The following is a 21,152-nucleotide window of genomic DNA, read 5'->3' as shown; positions in this document are numbered from 1 at the left end:
GGATTGCAGTGGAACCTAAAACCAGAACTTAGGTGCTTAAACCCAAGATTTAGGCACCTTAGTACCTTTATGGATCTCACGCTTGGTCACTCTGTGCCTCAATTCCCCTCTGTAACCTGTGGACAATAACATTGCAGTTATTCTAATTGACATAAGAGAATGATCATTAAAAGTTAAATACACAAGCCATTAATTCTGCTGCAAAGCAGAAGGTGATTAGAAGGAAGCTATTCTAAGCAAGTGTGAATACCAAATATCTAGAATGAATGTTGGGGAGCAATCTTGATGAGGATTTCAAAGCAAACTAAGGAGCTTTATTTTCTTCAGACTAAAAATTCCAGAATAGTACTTTTAAAACTTCATAAAAATCCTCATATTTATGTACCATTTTTAAATGGCCATTACCACATCCCTATATTTTACAAGCATCCAAATTACCAACGTTTAACACACCTGAATATTTCAAATGTTGTCAGTATTCCATGTTAGAGAAACTCCATATGTTCAAACTGTAAAAAGAATAATGGAAACAAATTATGAATTCCAGATTCATACTACTGCTTGTGGACACACTGGAAACAGAAAGCACTTCCTCAGAGCATCACGTCTGGGGACAGTGGTTTTAAATCCTTTATATATTCACTCAAACCTTGAGGGCTAAGTGTTATTCGGAACATAGGAATTGCCATACTGCTCAAAGCAGGGGTTCATTTAGTTCTGTATCCTGTTTCCAAAAGTGGTCAGGACCAGCTGTTTGAGGGAAAACTAAGTTTCCTTCTAAGGCAGTTAGAGGTTGGCTTCTAGCCCAAAGCTGGACCTATTTCCCAATGCTACACACCAATTCAAAGCAGTCACTTAAGTCCTCTGGTGCAGAAACAGCAAATTATCTGATCAAGATACTATATTCCCTTCAAATAGCTGAAATATTTGGTTAACCCCAATTGGTTTAGGTGTGAGTTCAGTCCACTGCCTCAGAGGCAAAAAAATCTCTCAGATATGTTAGGGTTGCCAACTTTCTAATCACACAAAACTGAGCACCATGGTCCCGCCCCTTTTTGAGGCCCCACCCCTTCCCTGATGCCCCACGCCCTGCTCATTACATTCCCCCTCCATTGGTGGCTTGCTTTCCCCAAGCCTCACTCACTTTCACTGGGCTGGGGCGGGGGTTGGGGTGTGGGAGGGCTCTAACTGGGGGATGCAGGCTCTGGGGTGAGGCCAGAAATGAGGGGTTCAGGATGTGGGAGGGGGCTCTGGGCTGGGGCCGCGGGATTCGGAGTGCGGGAGGGGGCTGCGGGTTGAGGCTGGGGGTTGGTGATGCAGGAGGGGGTACGGGCTCTGTACTGGGGGTGCAGGCTCTGGGGTGGGGCCAAGGATGTGGGACTTGGGGTGCAGCAGGAGGCTCTGGGTTGTGGGGGGCTCAGGGCTAAGGCAGAGAGTTGGGGCAGGGGGTTGTGGTGTGGGCTTACCTCGGGCAGCTCCCGGTGCAGAGGGACTAAGGCAGGCTCTCTGTCTTTCCTGGCTTTCTGCTGCACCACGGAAGCGGCCAGCAGCAGGTCCAGCTCCTAGGCAGGGGGGCCAGGAACCGCAAGCCCCATCCACAGACACCGCCCCCCCCCAGCTCCCATTGGCCACGGTTCCCGGCCAATGGGAGTGTGGAGCTAGTGCTCGGGGTGAGAGCAGTGCATGGAGCCTCATGGCCCCCCAGCCAAGGAGCCAGACCTGCTGGCCACTCCCAGGGCACAGCACGGGGCCAGGACAGGTAAGGACTAGCCTGCCTTAGACCCGCGGCACTGCCGACCGGACTTTTAACGGCCCGGTCGGTGGTGCTGCCCGGCGCCGCCAGGGTCCCTCTTTGCCCAGGCGTTCCGGTAGAAAACCGGCTGTCTGGCAACCCTAAGCTCTTCAGGGCATGGAACTAAATTGACCTGGCAGACAAAGGGTAAAGGGCTACAAACATGGGGCTAGCTGAGCAGGGAAAAGTTAGTATCCTGGTTGTTAAATACAAGCTATTTGGGTGGGACTCTGATGGGAGGGGATTTAGCTAAACAGAGGGACATGGGGGATGGGGCAGGGACGGGCCAAAGGAGGAGGAGGAGGAGGAGATGTGGAGTGAGACTAGGTAAAGGGTCCTTGAAGGGAAGGGGTTGGAACAAACAGTCAAACACCACAGGGGGCAGAAAGGCCCAAACCTGTAGAAAGCAGTCTGAGATGAGGTGTCCCCTGGTCCCTGCTGAGGCTTCTAGCCAGTGGCTCTGCTCCCGTGGGTCCTTGAGAGTCTAGCTTGCTCCTCCCTGGGCTTTTTCTTTCCCAGGCCTGGCTTGGAAGCAGGGGCACTGCTTGAATCCTAGTGCCTGGTGAGGGGTCACCCTCGCACAGTTTTGGATGGAGGAAAAGAGTGGCCCTAGTTGGGCCCATGTTTCTCCTTCCCAGTGGTTTGAAGCGTGTGTGGTGTGTGTGTGTCTCATTGCCCTAGCTCTGCCTTCCCCCGTCCCCTATGCTATTAATTCTGACCCCAAATCAATTCTGCCCCCTGCAGACCCCATCAGTTCTGCTCCTACTGCCTCTCCAAGGTCGGGGGAGCAGAGGAACCATCCCATTGTTCAGAGGAGAGGAGGAAGGGACCAGAACTGCCCTGAGCTTCTGGCCTCTTTCTGCTCCCTCCTCTCTCCCCTGGAAGAACGGGGTGGGCTCCTGAGGGGAGAGCTCTGCCCACTTCCTGCGGCTGCCTGGAGCGGCTGCTCTGCTGCCAAACTTGCACCCTCAGCACTGCAGCTCGGTTCCTGCAGGAGAACTTTGAGGAGTCTAACCCTCCCGGGGTTCCCTGGTGGGCTGCGGCCTCCTCAGAAGCCCTCCCATAGCACCACATGCTGCTCCAAGGCCCCTGCCATGGGTCCACGTCGCTTGCCACCACCCTATTTTAAAAGGGGCAGCTCCCATTTGTATTACTAAATATAAACACCCCATTCTAAAACCACCTAGTCCAGGGGCCTAGGAGCATTCTGCAGAGCGAGCTGGCCTTCTCTGCCCTGCCAGTGACCTGAAGAAGAGCTCGGTGTAGCTCGAAAGCTTCTCTCTCTCACCAACAGAAGTTGGTTCAATAAAAGATATTCCCTCTCCCACCCTGTCTCTGTCATGTCCTGGGGCTGACCCAGCTAGCGACAGTTCTGGTTCTTTCCTTTCTCTCTGTAGTGCTGGGTTGTGTAGCAAGTACCTGTCAATCTAGATCTGAGGAGCTTGCATAGGAAGGAGAATGTACAAGAGAGCAGAGGGACATAACTTGCTACAAACCCAAGGGCCCAGCAGGTTGGCAAGTGGGAGTTAGACAATGTCATTAGGCTAAAGATAACTAGCTCCTTATAGTTGATGGGGCAAGGAATGTTTTCTTTGCCTGGCTGTTAAAGTTACTTGAGCTTTCAGAAGGCTAAGGAGTGAGGGAAAGTCTGTATCTACACTGCCACTTTCAGCGCAAAAACTTTAGTCGTGCAGGGGCGTGCAAAAACACAGCCCGAGCAACAAAAGATATAGCGCTGAAAAGCGCCAGTATAAACACCACTCTCCCCCGGCGATAAAGTGTGACTACACGGCCCACATCACAGTGCTGCCGCGGCCATGCTTAGGGTGACCAGACCGCAAGAAAAAGACCCAAAAACTGGGACTGTCCCTATAAAATCAGGACATCTGGTCACCCCAGCCGCGCTGTAACATCGGCAGTGTAGCCATACCCTGAGTCTTATTAAATTTAATAAGATTAATCAAACCCTAACCTTAACGCACTTCTGCTGCCCGTGTAAAAATTATTTAGCCAGGCTAAACCATTCGGTGTCCAAGCTGTCAATGGCATGCAGGGCATTATTTCTAAGGCCAAAATGGCTGCAGTTGACAGTATGATGAGGGAGAATGACAAGACTTAAAAAGTTTCACACTATGTCTCAGATAGAATGTTATTGGCCATAAAAAAAGAAGGTGGTAAAAGTTAGTTGAACTCTTGCCCCACCCAAGGAGCTGTGAATGTCTAAGACCTTTGTTGTAATTGCTGAACCTTCTTCATGTTTTCCACATCCTGCCTGAGACATTCAACCTTCAGCTGGGTATCAAGGGCAGTGTGTGGATCTTTAGCATCTAGACTTATGTGAACTAAATTCAATTAGTAATGAGTATGTCTGGAACTTGGTTAATGTTTAAGCTTAAATCACTTTAATCTGGTCTCCCCGTAGAAACTAGATAACATCAGTACCACCACTGCAAGTTTCAAAAGCATCTGGCCGGCTCTGCCTTCTTCCTGTACCTTTCAAAGGTCTCAACTCTTTATCCCTACTGCTAAGAACATTTCAAAGTATTTTATACCACAAAAGTTAGGATTCATCTCTCCTCTCTCAGATAATTTTAAGGCAGAACATAAAAAGGAGTACTGCTAACTGGAAGACATGGGGATTTTTCCATTCAAATTACTTTTAAAAACCAAGTCAGAATTTATATGTTCACTGTAGTTTCTATTTTGCAAGAAGTTGGTCAGAGGACATGTGAGGAGGAGAGGACAGGCTTAGAACTTAACATAGAGAAATCATTAACTCTACAGCAAAGAGGATGGTGCCTGGAAGGAAACTATTCCCATGAAGTTTTGATATTCGCACTGAGGTCATATCTACATGGGGGCATTCAGGAAAGTTAAGATGAATCAGCTAAAGGTGTCAAGTTAATGCACATAAGTTAAAGTGCATTACCCCCCCCCCCATGTGGATGCTGTCATCCAGAAGTAAAGTGATCTCAGTTTGCAGTAGCTTAATTGTCTGAAAGAGAACCTGAACTCAGCTCTTCAGCCCTAGAGGAACTTAAGTCAGCTAACATATCAAGATTGCTGGGTGCCTCAGAGGCTCCATCACAAATATTTAAGTCACACCACAAAGAAAGACCAAACCAGGGACTTTTGGGTCTTGTCTACTCTTCAGAGGACTCCTAACTGTGCCTCAACCTGTACTTTAGGTTCTTTGGCAAGTCACTTACAATCTCTAGCTGCGTTTCCTCATCGATGAAATGGGGGAAACCTCTCAGATGAGACTAGAGATCGGTTTGACCCCAAACCTAACTTTACTGTGACACAGAGCTAGGAGCAGAAATCAACCCAGGGTCTTTGAGTCTTCCCCACAAGGGCTCTTTTTGCTGATTTTGCCCCCATCCTTTAGCTCTCAGGTACAGGAGCAATAATGGAAAAACTTCTTCTGTGGTCCATGAAACTGACTTCTGGAAGAGCGTGTAGTGGCAGAGTACAGCTAGCATAGGGGACTGCTCAGCTAGAGAACACAGCCTGTTGTCAACACCCAAACCCAGCACCCAAGCCACAACACTCCTGTTCTTCATCTAGCATTGTCCATTGGTGAGAGCTGGGAAAGGATAACGCGCAACTCTTGACTGCACCGCTTGGCTCTGTGACTTTGGGTAAGTAACATTATTATTTGTAATGCCACAGCACCTAAGAGCCTTGGTCAGAAACTAGGACTATCCTACTCCCTGACCTGCTCAGTGCAGAACACCGTCATAATTCTTACTTCATTAGGTGGTGCAAGGCTTAATTATGGGCTTGTGAAGAACTTGGGAGAGTCCGGGATGGGAGTCACAAGAGAAATGTTAAGAATTGTTGTTATATGTAGCTTATTATTGATTTAAAATAGGATGGTTGACTGCTTTTGTTTAGCACTTTCCTTTCAGAGAGAACCACACTGTTAGTTTCTGAATTAGGTGCCATTTCACCTGAAATTCAAGGGAAGGAGCTGAGCCAAGTACGCACTAGATAGAGGTTTTGTTTTGAGCTGTCTAGGTACCGGTCAGACAGGAAAGTGAATGGAATTCCTCCAGCAGAACTGGTAATTCAGGAGCTCGGGTTGAATCCTCATATAAATGGCTGCAACTTCACGGACGCCCAGTTACACCAGAACTGACTTTAGACTGATTGGGTGAAGTCCTACCTCTGTTGAAGTCAACGCAGATTTTGCTGTTTATTCACTGGGGTTGCGGATGCCGCCCACGGCGTCCAAACTCCAACCTGCTGCTCCCCCTGGGAACTGTGCAAGCCTATGGGAGATTACGAAACACACACACACACTTCTCTTCTTTAAGATTTCATACAAGACTTCTAGTACTTCTTTTATTATAAATAAAGCTGCATGAGAAATACATACAAAATTCAACAACCTGCTGCTTTAGAAGCAGCAGTTTAATACAGAAAGTTTTCCTGGTGTATCCTTTAAAAGGAACAGGATATGGACGTTCTAAAAAGCCCAAGGAAGAGGGAGCTTGAGCTGCAAGATTTTTGGTACTGTTCCCCATCCTCCTAGGTTAGTCCTCTACAATACAGGACAGGACAGGACAGGACAGGACAGTCTCCCTTCCAAGCAAGCAAGGTTACAAAAGGGTATCCAAAAAGGCAAGTAATCAATAAGGCTGTTGACCATGTATGGTCCCATGAGCAGCACCAAGCAGTCAGTGATCAGCAGCTATGCCGGTAAGATCAGGGTAAGAGCTGCTGTTTCCTCTCTGTCACTTACAGAATGTCTTACAGATTGTACATTAACACACATTAGAAAAGCCCAAGTGGAACAACCACTACACCCTGCTTGAATGATGGACCAAGTGTTCAATTCTCTTTATGAAACAGAAGAGCTGTACATGGAACTGAGACACAGATGCCACGTCCCATGGCAGACACATGTTGAAGAGTGAAACCCCGTCCCATCCCCCCAAAATGGAAGAGACTCTCTTAAAAGACATTCAGCTCTTGAATAGCAATAATGGCTTCAGCACAAGGCATTTTCTGCAGGTGAGGCTGCACTTTGGGTCCATGGCTGTATCACTTCCCCCACCTTCGTAAAGCCTGCAGTAGAAGATGAAAGCAATAAATCTGGGGTCAGGGAGGTGGTTAGACTCCAGGAGAACAAACCCTAGCCCCTTGTGACAAAGTTCTCCCAGCAAATAAATAGCAACAGCAATACCCCAGCATGAGAAGGGGATCTCTGCAGGATGATGTCTGGCCTGCCCCTTGTACCTCTTCTTGCTACCACATTTAAGGTCTGATCACCTGAGATGCAAAGTACACCCATCCTCCAGTAGTTCAAGCCGTCAGAGCTGCACCATACAGCTTATGAAGGAGATCACTTGCACAAGGTTTGCCAAAACATGCTGTGTGAATACAGAGTGCTTCCCCCACGGGGAGGGGCATCTGCAGGGTCCTTCCTAGCCTGAATTTGCAGTAAACATCTTTAAGATGCCCACCTCGGCAAAGTAAGCACCTCATGTTTAAGCAGCCTTAGCAAAGCAGTCAGATAAATCCAGAAAGTCCCTGCTATTGCTTCACATGTAGCTAATATAGGGTAATTTATAAAGTTCTGCTTCCCCATTGCCGGCATATGGTTGCAAACTCAACTTTAAAAGCCCTCCCAAAAACCACCAAGAGCTGAATTACAGTTGAGACATCCGTGCTGGCTTTCAAGTGGGTTTGCTCTGACACTTTACACAAGGGAAATGAGAGATGTTTTAAAATGGCCTTGTTCTCTCCCTTATCCCTACCCCCCACCCCCCCATTTCTTGTATCAATTTTTTTTTGGTCCATGACATGTCATTTCCTGTGTCACCTGGGTCATGGATTTCTTTCTGTGCTTCTGATATGCTAAATTCAGACTCCTCACAGGAAACGTCAAACAGAGTTTCACTTCTCTCTAGCGGTAATAATAACCCACTGAGGAGGGACTTAAGTCACAGCTGCCTCACCAGATCCTGCACGTGATAGGTCTGTGTAAAAATAGGGCTGGTGAGGACACCATACAATGCACTGGGAACTCAGCCGCTGCCAGAGGCACATTACTTTCATTTTAAAATGTTCCACAGAGCTTCTGATGTATCTACAAGTCCCTATTGCTCTCTAAACCCTTCCTTATATTTTTGCTTATTGTATCCAAGTTGCCAGTTGTGACTGTCCTTTGATTACGCATCATTGTTTAATGGTTTGTGCTGATAAAAGCCAAAGCCCAATAGCACTTGCTCCCTCACGCCCGACCTACAGCAGCCAGACATGTGCTGTCACTCCAGTCTTCTTGTTCTCCTGAAAAAATGACCACCACTGGTATGTGATGGTTTGGGGGTGCAGACAGAGAGCTGCCAGAATTTGGCGTGGAGACCATCAACTTCACTTCTCAAGTGGTAGCTGCAGCCATTAACCAATAGCCCTTCTCTTTTCTCTTCTTTCCCCCTTCCTGAACAATGCAGAAGTCACTTTCTGATCCAAAACACTTGTAATGTCATAGGTAAAGTTACAGATAAAACCAGGGTGGTCACCTAATAACCCTCAACCCCTGCCCTAGGGTATGGCTCACTTTGTATCACCTGAGGCTGGCTGCAAGCTCATCGCAGAAGCAATGTTGACCACCCTGCCCCCCAAGTTCTCGGCTTATGCCCTCTGCCTTTGTACATCAGGACCCCTTTCCACTGGAAGGGTGGATTTGGGCATCCATCCTCAAGGGTGGGATAATGGTTCCTCCTGGAAAGGGGAACCTTCTCTCCAAGGTTCGCTCTCAGCAGCAGGCTGGATAATTCGTCTATTGCCAGAGGGTGTCACTCTCAATGAGATGGGATCAAATCTACTTTCCAGATGTGCCTTAACTAAGTTGAGTGGGTTAGAGCACCCTGCTGTAAGGTGGCATCACCGGTGCTGTCTAGGCAGCCATCAAGGACAGTATTCCCCCCTCTTCTAAAAAGAGAGCCACGTGATGTGTACAGTCAAGACAAGAGCCCTAGCCTCAAAATACAAAATTGTTTAAAGCCCACCAGATTTAGAAGTCAAGACTTGATCCTCAGACTCTAGCTCTCCTGTGGTTGCTTGAAGCTTGGAAGAGGCTGTAAATTCACCATGCTTTGGTCCCAGAGGGCTGTGGGTCTCACCTCCCTCCAGCTGAGACTCCTAAAAGCAACTTATCAAAATAGCAGCATTTAGGAGGACTGGAGGCAGTCTTGTCTGGATGCGGATGGAGACCTTCCGGGGGGTGTTTAGAAGGAGGGACAGGACAGCAGTTCTACTATGGAGGCTAAGAGTTTGCCACATCCAGCTTTAAAGCTCCTGATGGCCAGTCGCCCATGTGCGCCACTCTCTTCCTTAGCCATAGCTGTTCTGCCTGCCTGCCTGGGTAGGATAAAAAAAAAAAAAAGTGTACTAGATTACTCATACTAGGTTGCGAGGTTAATATCTACCTTGCTAGAAGACTGTTATATCTGGGCTTATTTCACAGAGGCATCAGTGGGTTCCTCTACACACACATCAGCTGCTTAACTGGGAAACACAGTTTGTCCCTTAGGAACCTGCTCTGTTTGTGTCTGTCTTGCTAACATCAAAAGAATGCTCAACTGTGTTCTTCAGAACAGCACTGGGACACTGTCCTCACCATATGTTCACCCAGGCAGTAAGTCCACTGCCCTGCCCTTTACCGGGATGATAATGAAAGAGACTAATTATATTGTATCACAAATGCATCCTGCCCCCCGTCTCCGGTATGCTTCCCAAGCGAGAAGGATTTTGCAAGGTACAGGAAGTGTGTATTTGGGTGGGGGAGGAAAGGGGAAGAGGTTGTTTAGCTGCAGCTGAAAGTCCTACTAAGTGGGCACTTTCGCAACTTGAATTTCCATTAGTTTAAAAAACTATGGTTGATTTCAATGCCGCTTTCTCTGCTGCCTCGTGGGGGATTGAAATTAATCTGCAGGGTCTGGGTTTTAACCCCACCACACACACGCAGAAAAATCAGCTGTTACTAAACTTCCAAGCTGCAATCACAGGGCTGTTGCTTTTTACAAGCAGGAGGTCTCATTTGCAATATTATTTTTTGTGGGAGCCACCTTAGTTTCCCTCTCATCCCCTTCCCTTCCTCCTTTAAAAACAAACTAAATATCTGATTAGAGATTTTGAATAACCCCCAATATTTGCATTGCAACCCCTGAAAAGATTAGTCCTGTCTGTTGCTTGTCACCACCACAGAGACTGGTACACAATGGGAAAAAACAAACCAGCCAACCCATTGGTGGAGTGGAGGGACACTGACAGCATAAATCTTTCAGTTTCTCCCCTTCTTTCTTCCCCTCCCACTCTGTAGAAACCAGGGCCTGCAGTGGTTTCCATGAAAGGCGAGAGTCTCTCCCGCTGAAGTCAACTGCCCACAAGAGGTTTCTGCGATGCCCCAAGGACTTGTGCTTGGTGGAAGAGCATTTCTCGCTGGTCCTGCTAAAGGGATTCTTTGTGGAGCATGTTTGTATGTCCCACAGAGGGAATGTGCACGGTGTACTCGTTTATGAGTGCGGATGTGTTCCTCAGCATCTCATGAAACGTGTCCACGGTCTTTCTGTAAGCGTCCCTGTGCAGAACAAACGGACGGAAAAGGTTGAGTGGCTCTGCCTTCTGGAACACCACTGGGAAGTTCAGCACCTCGGGCACTTTCCGGTTTCCAATGAAGAAGTGGCAGAGCTTCTTTTCCTGCAGGCTTTTCTCCAGGAACTTCAGCATGTCTTGCAGCCTGACCTCCAGGTTCTCAGAGGCCCAGTCCTGATAGGGCCGGGTCTGCAGTAAATGCAGCATCACCGTCTTCAGGTGGTAGTTGGTGAGGCTGCTGGGACCTGTTAAGCTACACTGCTTTCCATGAAGGAAGGAGAGGATCTGAAGGCAGCTGAGGTGGCAGGCACTGGCAGGCAGCTTTTTGGAGATGGAGTGGATGAACCTCCTCTCGTACACGGCAAAAGTAACAAACCAGTCAGTACTGGAGACAGGATCAGCCATTAGGCTGCTGCGGGGGAAATGGGAGATGAAATAGGCATCCGAGTCTTCACACTGTACCACAGGGGTAAGGTGAAAGGCAATGGACTTCCCAGACCTGAACTTTATCTTCAGGGCTCCCGGTGAGTCCAAGAGGTTGAAGGTGAGGTCAAATTCATATTTGTGGGAGATTTTGTTCCAGGACTTGGTGATCGCAATCTGGAACCACTTCATGACCTGGTCAGCATCCAGATACTGGGTGTTCTTGCAGCACAGCAGATCCTCCATCTCACCACTGCGCGTGGTCTGGTTGGTTTGGCTATGGAGGAGGCACAGCATGTCTTCCCCCAGCTTAGTCTTGCCACAGATGCAACCTACTGCATCCTCATCTGCCCTGCAGACTTTTATGGTGCCGTAGCCTTGTTTGTCCGGTGGGACTGACTCCCTTGAGCACCAGGTCTGGGATCGGAAACAGTATGGCTCTGGGGGTGTGAAAGGGACGATCAAGTCGCAAACCAAAGGCTTGTGCACCCTCCAGTTTTCGTACATGCTCCCCACCCCTATGGACTCCTCCACTTCCATGTCGGCGTCTCGGTTACACACGCTCCTCAGGGCCTCCAGCAAGTCGTCTGCAAAGCCTTCCACCAACTCTCGCTTCCTAGCCATGTCACCGGTGGCACCCAGGATACACCTCTCGTAGAAGTTGGCCAACGCGGCTTTGTCTGGGAGGGCCACGCCCTTGAATGCTTTCCCGAGAACGGCCATGTCGTCCTCCTCACAGGCTGACTCCTGCCAGTTCCCATCTTGGTAATCCTGCCTCCAGAGCTCGATCAGCAGGAAGATGACCATGGACATGGCGCTCCACAAGTCCCAGGGGAGGGGTTCCTTGTTGTTCTGTTCCTCCGGCTCCCTGGCCTTTTCCAAAGTCTTCAGCGTGGCCTCCTGTCTGGCAATCTCTTGCTCCAAACGCAGCTGCTCCAGCCGGAGGTTCTCCTCATGCGCCTTCATCTTCTGGATGATGTCCTCAGCGTACTCAGGAACGGTGGCATTCTCTTTGGGGAAGAGGAGTGGGTGGTTGACGATGGCCGTAATCACCACCAGACACACCCGGAAGATCCCTGCTGGCATGGCGATTCCTTCCCTGCAAGAGAGAGGAGCAGAAAAACCCACTGTCAGTGTCACAGATATTTCAGCCTCCACCCATGGTCAGAGGAGTAGTGAAATAAGGTCAGTGATTTTGTCTAACGTGGTCAATCCCTTTCTCCTTGCTCCAGCTAAATATCTGACACAGGGTCTTTGGGACACCCTGGCAAGGACCTCTTAGACACAGGCACTTGTTCGTGAACTCCTAGACAGAGGCTTAGAGAGGAGGCAGGTAAGCGTGTGTGGATTCCCAGAGTTGTCTACAGCTCTGCTATCCTTTGGAGCCAGAGGACGACGCTTTCACTGCTGTCACTCCATTGTGACTCTGTTGGAAAGCTCTCCCTGCCCCCCCTGACCCCCACGGGTGGGCGGAGGCGGTCTTCCCCTTCTCTGAACACACCCTGGCCCACCTGAAGGCAGAGAACAGTGGGCAGGCTGAAAGGAGGGCTGGAAATCTCTCCCTCCTCCCCCGCAGTCTTGTGCAGTTGACCATTGCCACCTTAAGAAAGGACAGAGGCACAATGCAGGTGGGTGGGACCATAGGGAAGGGGAATGGTCATGATATGGGGGGGCGGCAAGGATATCCTTTGTGCAGGGCATGCCTAGAGCCTCACATTGCCTAAATCCAACCCTACTATCTCCACAATCAGTGCTGCTCATTCACACGTGGGGTGGGAACATGGTTGCACGGTTTTGTGCCTCTGGGCGGGAGGCACATCCCAAGTCGCTTCCCGCTCCTTCAAAGTATCACGGCGTCACTGCACAGCCGAGATCATGCTGGGGCACGTCCGTCCCAGTGTACTGGCTGCCACAACACGGTAGCATTTAGAAGAAGGCAGGGCGGGTGAGTCTGCAGCTCGGGGATGGGGCAGGGCAGGTTCCTCACACCCAGAGAGGGATGGTGTTAAATACATCATGCAGTTTAATTTTGGCACCTGCTGATCTATTACTGAACGATACATTGGAAAACATCCCTGCCAGGTCCGAACGAACATCAACACTTCTTCCTCAGAGCTGCAGTCCCAGTCAACCGGCTCTATTCTGAAGGGTCTGGGGCATGCTGTTCTACTGCCAAATGTGTACCATTCGGTTTACATGCAGCAACAGTCGCCACCTGACACCCCCTTCACCCAGTCTTGGCTGGGGTGACAGCTTCACAGTGTTTTGGGAGGCTTTATTTGTAACGGCTACCATAATGCATTGGGTCTGCAAACGAATGAGTGTTTAGCGCCCCAGGGGTTCCTGGGAGCTGATGATATTAAAGAAATTAACTCCCAGCTTTGCTGGGCACAATCCTATTGCCTGGGCATCTACCCAACACTGAGTGAAACTCCCAGAGTCCTAGCCAGCATGAATTAGTAGGAGTTCTTTGGGTATTTAGGGGTAGCATTTCCTTTGATTGGAGATTGATCTCCCTCTTCTCTCCATGGTGCTAGGAAGTCACTAGCTCTAAAGGTCTCCTTGTTTGCCAAGTATTACCCCTGGGCCTTAACACAACAGGGAATCCAAGAGGACTAGAGAAGAGTATGGTGTTGTTTTTTTAAATTTCTGGTGGAACATTTGGATGCAACAGACCCATGGTATGTGTGGACGTGCGAGACACAAGAGGTATGCATCTGGGAAAAAGAAGGGACTCTGCTATGAGAATAAAGGTACATTAATACAATACAATGAAAGCCAGCCAGAACCAAAGTAAATACTTCTTAACTAACTAATGTATACTATTGGGATGGGGTGGATCCTAAGTAGGTATTATGGTGATCCCATTGCTGTAGCTTCTGGGCAATAATGGTAGGTAGCATGTTACACGGTATGAGAGGCTGTCTTGTCTGTAGTACAAATTCACAAGCTGACAATCTTCCTGGTTTTCTCAGGTCATATTGTAACAAATCCATGCCACCTAGGAATTTATGGTTGTGGGGCTGTGCTGCCCCTGCTTACTACTCAGTGCCTTATGGCAGCAGAGAGACTAGAACTCCGATCCTCCTGCTCCAGAAACACAGGCCAACATTTGAACGTAAGGAGACTCACCATTAGGTTAGCAGTATGGGGCATATGACACACAGCTGAGCACTTCTCCAGTAGGGAATAGACATTCATAGACGTACCAGCCAGTTCATTACAGCACAACAAGTCATGAGACAATATGGTGTCACCATAAAAGGTAGCCCCTTGCCCTTCCACATGAGGATATTATACATACTAAGAGGATACCATCTTTTACTATGAAGGCACTGTTCCAATATTGTCAGCTGTCAGGCTACTGTATCCTGGCTCCCACTGAGACCACCATTAATTTCGGCATCATGACGTGGAGCTAGGTGCTATATTGGGTTAGTGCACACTACCCTTACCCCTCTCAAGATCATATATTGCCTTAACAGAAAAGTCACTGAAAATGTGTTCAGTGGTTTCTTGTTCTACTTTCCATTCATGTATTTCCCCAGGGCACCACATAATTAGTGACTAACTTAGACTGTAAGCACCATGCCTCCTTGTATTTCCAGAGCACCAGTGTGGTGGAAACAACAATAGATGGTATATATTTATCCATAAGTGGTAGCCTGTGCTCAAGAGAGGGCTGGGATAGGAATAGCAAGGGAGGGGAGAGCAAATCAGGACGGAGGGGCATTGGCAGAACTGCAGAAGGGAAGCTCACGCAATGCTCAAGACAATGCTAAGAGTCCCTCCCCTTCACAACCATTACATTCATTCCCAGTGTTTTTCAGCCATCCCTCCCACTCCACACACATACAAATTTCATCTAGAGAAGACTGGAAATCCCAATTGTTTCTCATTTTTTGCATCTACCATGAACTCATCATTTTGTAAAACAGCGGCAAGTCCAGGAGGCGCAGTGACACCATGAGACTCACGCCCTGGTGCGGTTTAAAAATAAGCTGGGTCGTCCGTCCCCCTCCCCCCCGCCCATGTCTCAAACGCTTTTTATCAGTTTGTGAAGGAAAGGCAGGAAATGCTGCCGAGTTCCTTTCCTCGGCACTGTGCTTTTGCAGAACTGTGTGTACATTTAGAGATTAAAAAAAAAACAGAACACATGACAGGGTGCCAGAGGCCATACTTCTGCCTTCAGATCCTCAGTAGGGGCTGGGCTACGCATAAGAGCTGTACCAGTGTAACTACATGGGTTGGAAGAGTGATTTTTTTTAAAACTGACATTGCTCTGTCAGGACAAGCCTAGTATAGATTCAGTTCTACCAGGATGGGTCGAGTTCTACCAGTATAAAAAGGTGCCTTACAGCAGAAATAGCCATACCAGTGCAAAACATCTTTATCCGTTATACTGCATCCACACGAGCGGGGATTGTACTGCGTTACCTACACCAGCATAATTAAACACAGGACAACTTTCTACTGCAGCGAGGGCTTAGTCGGTTTCAGTCCCTCCAGACTGAGGTGGGCAGGGGACCAGCTCTGATACTGGCTACTAGGAACATTCCATTCCCAGATCTCACGAAATGCAGCTTCAGAGTGTGTGTGTGTGAGTGAGAGAGAGAGATAAGATACAGGGGGGCTGGCCTGGTAGCACTACCTTTTAAGTTTGTCCAGCCTGCCTTCTCATTACAAGACCCTGTTTTCAGTTGCTTATCCCTTTGCCAAGTGTTAACTGTTTGGGCTGAAATTTTCTGTAACGAGTGTTTGATCCAGGCTGTTTCATTTTTTGAGAGAGCGTTTCAGCCAAAAAGAGTCCAGCCATTGTTGAGAACGAGGCTAGGGAAAGATACCTTGTTTTGTTCATGTTAAAAAAAAAAAAAACAACCTTCTGGTGACTTTTTTTTTTTTTTAAAACAGCTCTAAGTGCTCCCATGCTTTGTAGCAGGGACTTGACATTTAGCAAGGAGCAGCTTTGAGCCTTTTTCAGCCCTATGAAAATCTGCCAAATTTGGTCAAGTTACAAGCCGTTGGGGGGGGGGGAAAAACCCACTTCCCCTGGGAGTTTGCAGAGCAGAGGCTTCTTAGAGCTTAACAGCTAAAATGTCCACAAGTTTTGTCCTCACTGAGCATGCACAAGTCTCTTTCAGCTCCCACTATGACCAAACCCTACATGTGCCAGCCTCCCAGAGTGACTGAGCGTGGTCCAGCCCCTCACAGTGCCTGCGTATGCCCAGTCTGCTCATGCGCCATCCCCACAGAGCGACAGAGCACCCTCCAAACCAGGGCGACAGTGGGAAAGCCAGACTTTCCCTGTCGTGGCTGCTCCAGGCCAGGGTGAAGCCAGGCACCAAAAGAAAGAGCAGGAGGAAACCTCTCTCCTGTGCGGTCAATGACATCTCCCCCCACTCCTAGGCAGTATGGGGGAAACCATCTGATTTGAACACAGAGGGGAGAAGAGCTAGACTGGGGGTGGTGGAAGGAGTAGTTTGGGACAAGGAGTCTGGGATGGGAGGGGAACTGGGACTAGAAACAAAGGTGGAGAATGGAAAGACAGATCTGACAAGGAGCTAGAGTCTGAGCAGGATGGGCACTGGGTGGGCAAAAAGCCTGCAACAAGGAGCCTGGGCGGGAGGCAGGACAAGGGTGGGGGGAGACTAGGACTGGGACCCAATTGGGATAAGAGATTGGACAAGGAGCCGCAGAGGGGTGAACTTGTGGGAGACTGATGAGAAGCAGAGACTGGCATTAGGCAGCCAAGGAGAATGGGGCTGGGCAAGGGAAACGACAGGGGCAGGTTGGAGGGGCAGGGCAGAAGAGGTCAAGATTGGGGGTGGGGGATGGAAGAGGCAGAATGGAAGCCAGGAATCCTGAGTCTCACTGCTCCTCTACTCTCTGCAGATATCTGTGAAGCCCACTGGCAAAGTGTGTGTCTCACCCCCCTCTAGCGCTGGTCCACACAGAGCACGACAATCTACCACTGCAACAAATGAGGCAGAGGTCTTCCAGACAACAGCCTCCTTCACTGTACAACCCCAGTTCATTCTCAGTCCAGAGAACTGAATGAGGCAGGGATCCTGTGGGGAAAAAACCAGGGGGATATCATCTAACACAACACTGTATCACAATGCATATGTGCAAGGGGCTCAGGAGGTGTCAAATTAAGATTACGCAGACAACCTCAACTCCGGCATTTCCTAACTTTGGAGTGGTTGACTTTGCAACCATAATAATGTTCTTTTAATGTAGCTTTTTGTGGGTAATGTTGTGATACTTAGCTCTTGCACAAAGGCAGCCAAGCATTTTGCTGCTTATTGGTCAATATTGGTCAGTATTCCCACTATGCTGCCTTCAGCTCCCACGGTGCTGCTTTGAAGGCTGCTGTATTTGTGGTAGTGGGTGAGCAAGATGGGCAGGGAACCTGGTTCCGGCAGTTGAGACCACCTACACAGAGCCCCATCTGCTTCCCCCATCCTCATCCCAGGCCTTCAGCCTGGCCCAGTCAGCTCCGTGCACCCCTCTGAAAACATCCCACACACTTTGAAAGCCTCTGCTCTAAGAGATCTGCTGTAGCTCAAACAGGAATTAATTCAGCGAAGTTCTGTGGCCTTTGTTATACAAGAGGTCAGACCAAGTGATCACAGTGATCCCTTGTGGCCTTAAAAACCTATGAATAAACCTAAGTATTAATGACACATTTGGAGGGCAGGGGAGGATGGAACCATTTGTCCATGGCCCTAGTGAGTGATTGGACCCACACAATCTAAGTTTTCATTAAAAAAAAAAAAAAAAAAAAATACGTAGAAGTTCTAGCTCTTATGGGTTGCAAAGAAAAAATGTCTCTGTAGGTGATCTGAGTATTAACTACTTCAGTGCTGTCTTCCTGAGTCTACTATCATCTCCTTCCAGTGCCTCTGCTGCTGCTCATAGTTTGGCGAAGCTGCAGCAGAACTAGGTTAACAAGCTTGACCAGTGCCACTGCTGCTATTCAGAGCCCTGTGGGCAGCTGTGAATTATCAAGACTCCACTCAGTCTCATGCTGCTGCTGAAGCACACGTGGAAGCATGCACTGGCGAGGATAACCCCCAAACCTCCACAAAATGAGACTCTACCTCAATACCAGAGACTTCTTTGTCCCCCAGCTGCCTTGGTCCTTGAAGAGATAGAGAGTTCCTTCTCCTTTCCAACAGCTAGCACTTCAAACTTAGACCCTTTTTGGCTGGAGGCTGATACAGAAGATAAAGATCCCACTCACACAATGCCCAGGGTTGGTACCCTAGTAAACATGCCAGCATGTCCTCTTCCCAGCTGCTGGTGTCAGGGTAGTTGGGACTTCTTCCGAGGGCGTCACTGTTGGGTTTTCCCGTTGGAACCTCCCCTCTTTTGTCTCTACCTCTAAGCTGGTAGATTTAAGTCCCCCACCTAGGAAATGCCCGGTACGTTCTTCCAAGCTCGGCGTATCATTGTCAGATTGGAGTCAGCTTGCAGAACTAGGTCCCAAGTTCGTGTCTCACGGAAGCCACTGCACATCAAAAGCGAGGTGAGACAAGCCTCAAGGTTCATCAAAGGACTCTCTCCATTTCATGAGGTGGGGCAGTACCATGGCAGGTCACACTGGCGCTGTACTGTGCTCTGGGGGAAGGTTCGGCTGCTCTTTTGGCCTGGGATAGATTAGATGCAACCGCCAAAACCCAAGTGCTTAAACACACCGAGAACTCTAATATTTATAAATGCACTCCCACCCTACCCACGCTTGTCAGCTGGCGAAGTGCGGCAGTTGTAACAAAGCAGCAGCACCTGTGAGATGCGTTCCGGTTTGCTTGAGGGTAGCTCCTAGCGCAGACCCGGGGTGGGGGGGGAAGAGAAGAGGGGAGGGAGGGGGAGGGGAGGGGAGGGGTGTTTATCTGGCTTCTATCACTCAGGGTGATAAACCCTCCATCGTTGAAAGTTCTGCCAATGCTGAAGTGAGACGTGCCAGACTTGTACTGAGCAACGGAGATCTGCGAGGACTTCCCACTAGCTGGTGCTTACACAGGAACATGGGCGCTGCCATCTTGGATACTGCCAAAGCAGAGAATAAACAGGGCTGATCACGCTCTGAGGAACTCTTGGTTAAACAGATGATAGTTTGCGCTGTTCTTGTGGCTCCTGGGAGCGAACTCTCCTGGGAAGCATGCTGTTCACCAGTTCTGTCGAGCGCTAGTAGCCGACAGGACAGGGGTTACTACAGCTAATGCATGCGCTCCGGTTTGCTTTTGCTCACATTATGTTCATTTAGTGCTGGAGAAAGGTGCTGGATTTCAGTTCCTAGCACAATCCTCCCCATCCTTCTCTTTATCCACAAAACAGGTACGTCACGGGCGGTGGTAGGGGAGGGATTGGAAGGGATCCATCTCCATGGCCGACTCAATCTTTGGCTTCTCTAACAAGGCTACCAATGAAGAAGGACCAGTTAGTGCCATCAGTCTGTGATGTGGACCTCTGTGCACTGGGAACTGGCCAGCTATCACCTGCCAGCTCTTTTCACACAGATTGCCGAAGAGTCACCACTGAGTTATACTGGTGAGCCAGAGAAGAGCTCTATATCCCACTGCCGGTGCCAGGCAGAGACATGGCTATACTTAAAACAAGATACTTTGGAAAGCCTCAAGTTAAGCCCTGCTGCATGGGACAACTTTCACGGTAGGTTAGTTTTAAGAGACCAGTCAACTCTGAGTCCATTTAACACAGAACCAATATTAAATTTGTATTACACCTGCTAAAATTAACATCACTACAACCATCAGAACTTCCACCCTGCTTCACGAATATTAAATCTCACCCACTCTTTGCAGAATCGTGTCACCTCCATTTCACAGCTGGGGAAGCAAATGACCAGAGAGATTAAGGGACTTGCCAGAGGGGACACAGCAGATCAGTAGCGCAGCCAGAAATAGACCCCAAGAGTGCTTGTTATCCAGTCTCTGGCTCAGTGCCTCCTTCCATGATGCACTGCCTCATGAAACATGAAGCTGAAGGCCTATGCTTGCCCTCAGATATTCACTTATGCATCTCTGCTGCTCAGTCAGCTACTGCCCTGGGTCAGTAGTTCTGATTTTTAACGTCTCAAAACCAAATCCACCACAACCAAGCAAGAAAAGAAACACTAGTAGCTGGATCACTGTAGGGTCAAGATTTTCTTTTAAAAAATAGATACATTATAAAAATCATCCCTGCCCTATCTATCCAGATCTTTGGTACTTATAAGGTCGCTGTTACTGTTGTATCTAAAGACTGTGAGAATAAATACACTGATTGCTTCACAATACCCCTGTAAGATATCCCTATTGCACAGATGGGGAATTGAGGCACAGAGAACCCAAGTGATTTACCCAAGGTCACAGAGACAGACTGTGGCAGAGCAGGGAATTGAACTGGATTCTCCTGAGTGCTAGACTAATGCCCTAATCACTAGACAGTCTTTCTTGTCTCCAGGCCCACCCCTCTTACTCCAACACTCTATTTTTTCTCCCCTTACAGCACACTAAGGGGGAGAAAGGATGACTCCTTCCCAACACCACACCCTCTCCCCCATAAGAGGCCAGAATGTTGCCTTGGAAACTCCACCCCAGATTAGATGCTCAGCCATGGGATAACTTTGTCTGACAAGGATACTTGCCTGGTAACGATTGTTTTGCCATTTGATTGCCAGCACTGTTGCCTTCAGGAGGTCTATGAACATTGGCACTGAGAGTCTGCCCCAGGCACGAAGGGGTCAGTCGCACGGCCAGAGTTGGACGTCCTGCCCAGTGGCCTGGTGCAAACAGTTCAGAAGTGATGGTTTTCTCCCCCAGTAGCACAATCAGATATTTTCATGGAAATGTTGATGTTCGTCCTGGATGCAGGACAAGGCAGCCCCTCCTTCTCCTAAACAGACTGACTGACTCAGACCCTAATCCGGCTCTGCTGTTTGCTCTAATAGATCCCAGGCAGCTCCAGGAAGTCACCCTTTCAAAAGGGAACAGTCCCAGTATTTCATCTATAGATGAAATACATTTTAGTAGCTTCCATTACAAGAATAAAACCCATAGAAGAGACAGCCGATTTATTTTGACTCAAGCAGAGAACAGCCACTCACTCAGGAGCACGTGGCCAAACCCCAGAGAACGGTGCTACTTGTTGGATTTTCGATCCAACACACAATCTCACCATCACATGGGCAATCTATCGAAGTATTTCCAAGGCTCTGCTCACCATGGCATCTAAGCACCATTTGCACCAGTGAAAGTCCACTATGCTCTCCTGTGCACGTATTAATTATTTGCACTGAGGTAGCTCCCAGGAGCCCCAGTCAGGGACCAAG

At 48.8% G+C, this 21,152-nt stretch overlaps 1 protein-coding gene across 3 annotated transcripts in view; it reads right to left on the bottom strand.

Annotated features, from left to right (window-relative positions):
• Positions 1-6,103: 6,103 nt before the first annotated feature.
• The window catches only part of ITPRIP (inositol 1,4,5-trisphosphate receptor interacting protein), a 31,164-nt gene continuing 16,115 nt past the window's right edge, over positions 6,104-21,152 (bottom strand). For 2 of the 3 annotated variants that reach the window (XM_073354435.1, XM_073354436.1), the window contains exon 2: positions 6,104-11,918. In XM_073354435.1, the coding sequence (XP_073210536.1) occupies positions 10,253-11,905 (1,653 nt within the window). In that variant the 5' untranslated portion in view covers positions 11,906-11,918 and the 3' untranslated portion in view covers positions 6,104-10,252. The remainder of the gene's footprint in view (positions 11,919-21,152) is intronic. The other variant, XR_012160076.1, reaches the window with a different exon arrangement.

Source organism: Lepidochelys kempii, chromosome 7, assembly GCF_965140265.1.
Source record: "Lepidochelys kempii isolate rLepKem1 chromosome 7, rLepKem1.hap2, whole genome shotgun sequence".
NCBI lineage: Eukaryota > Metazoa > Chordata > Testudines > Cheloniidae > Lepidochelys > Lepidochelys kempii.
The sequence above is the reverse complement of the archived record's forward strand: the minus strand, read 5'-3'. Positions and strand labels throughout refer to the sequence as shown.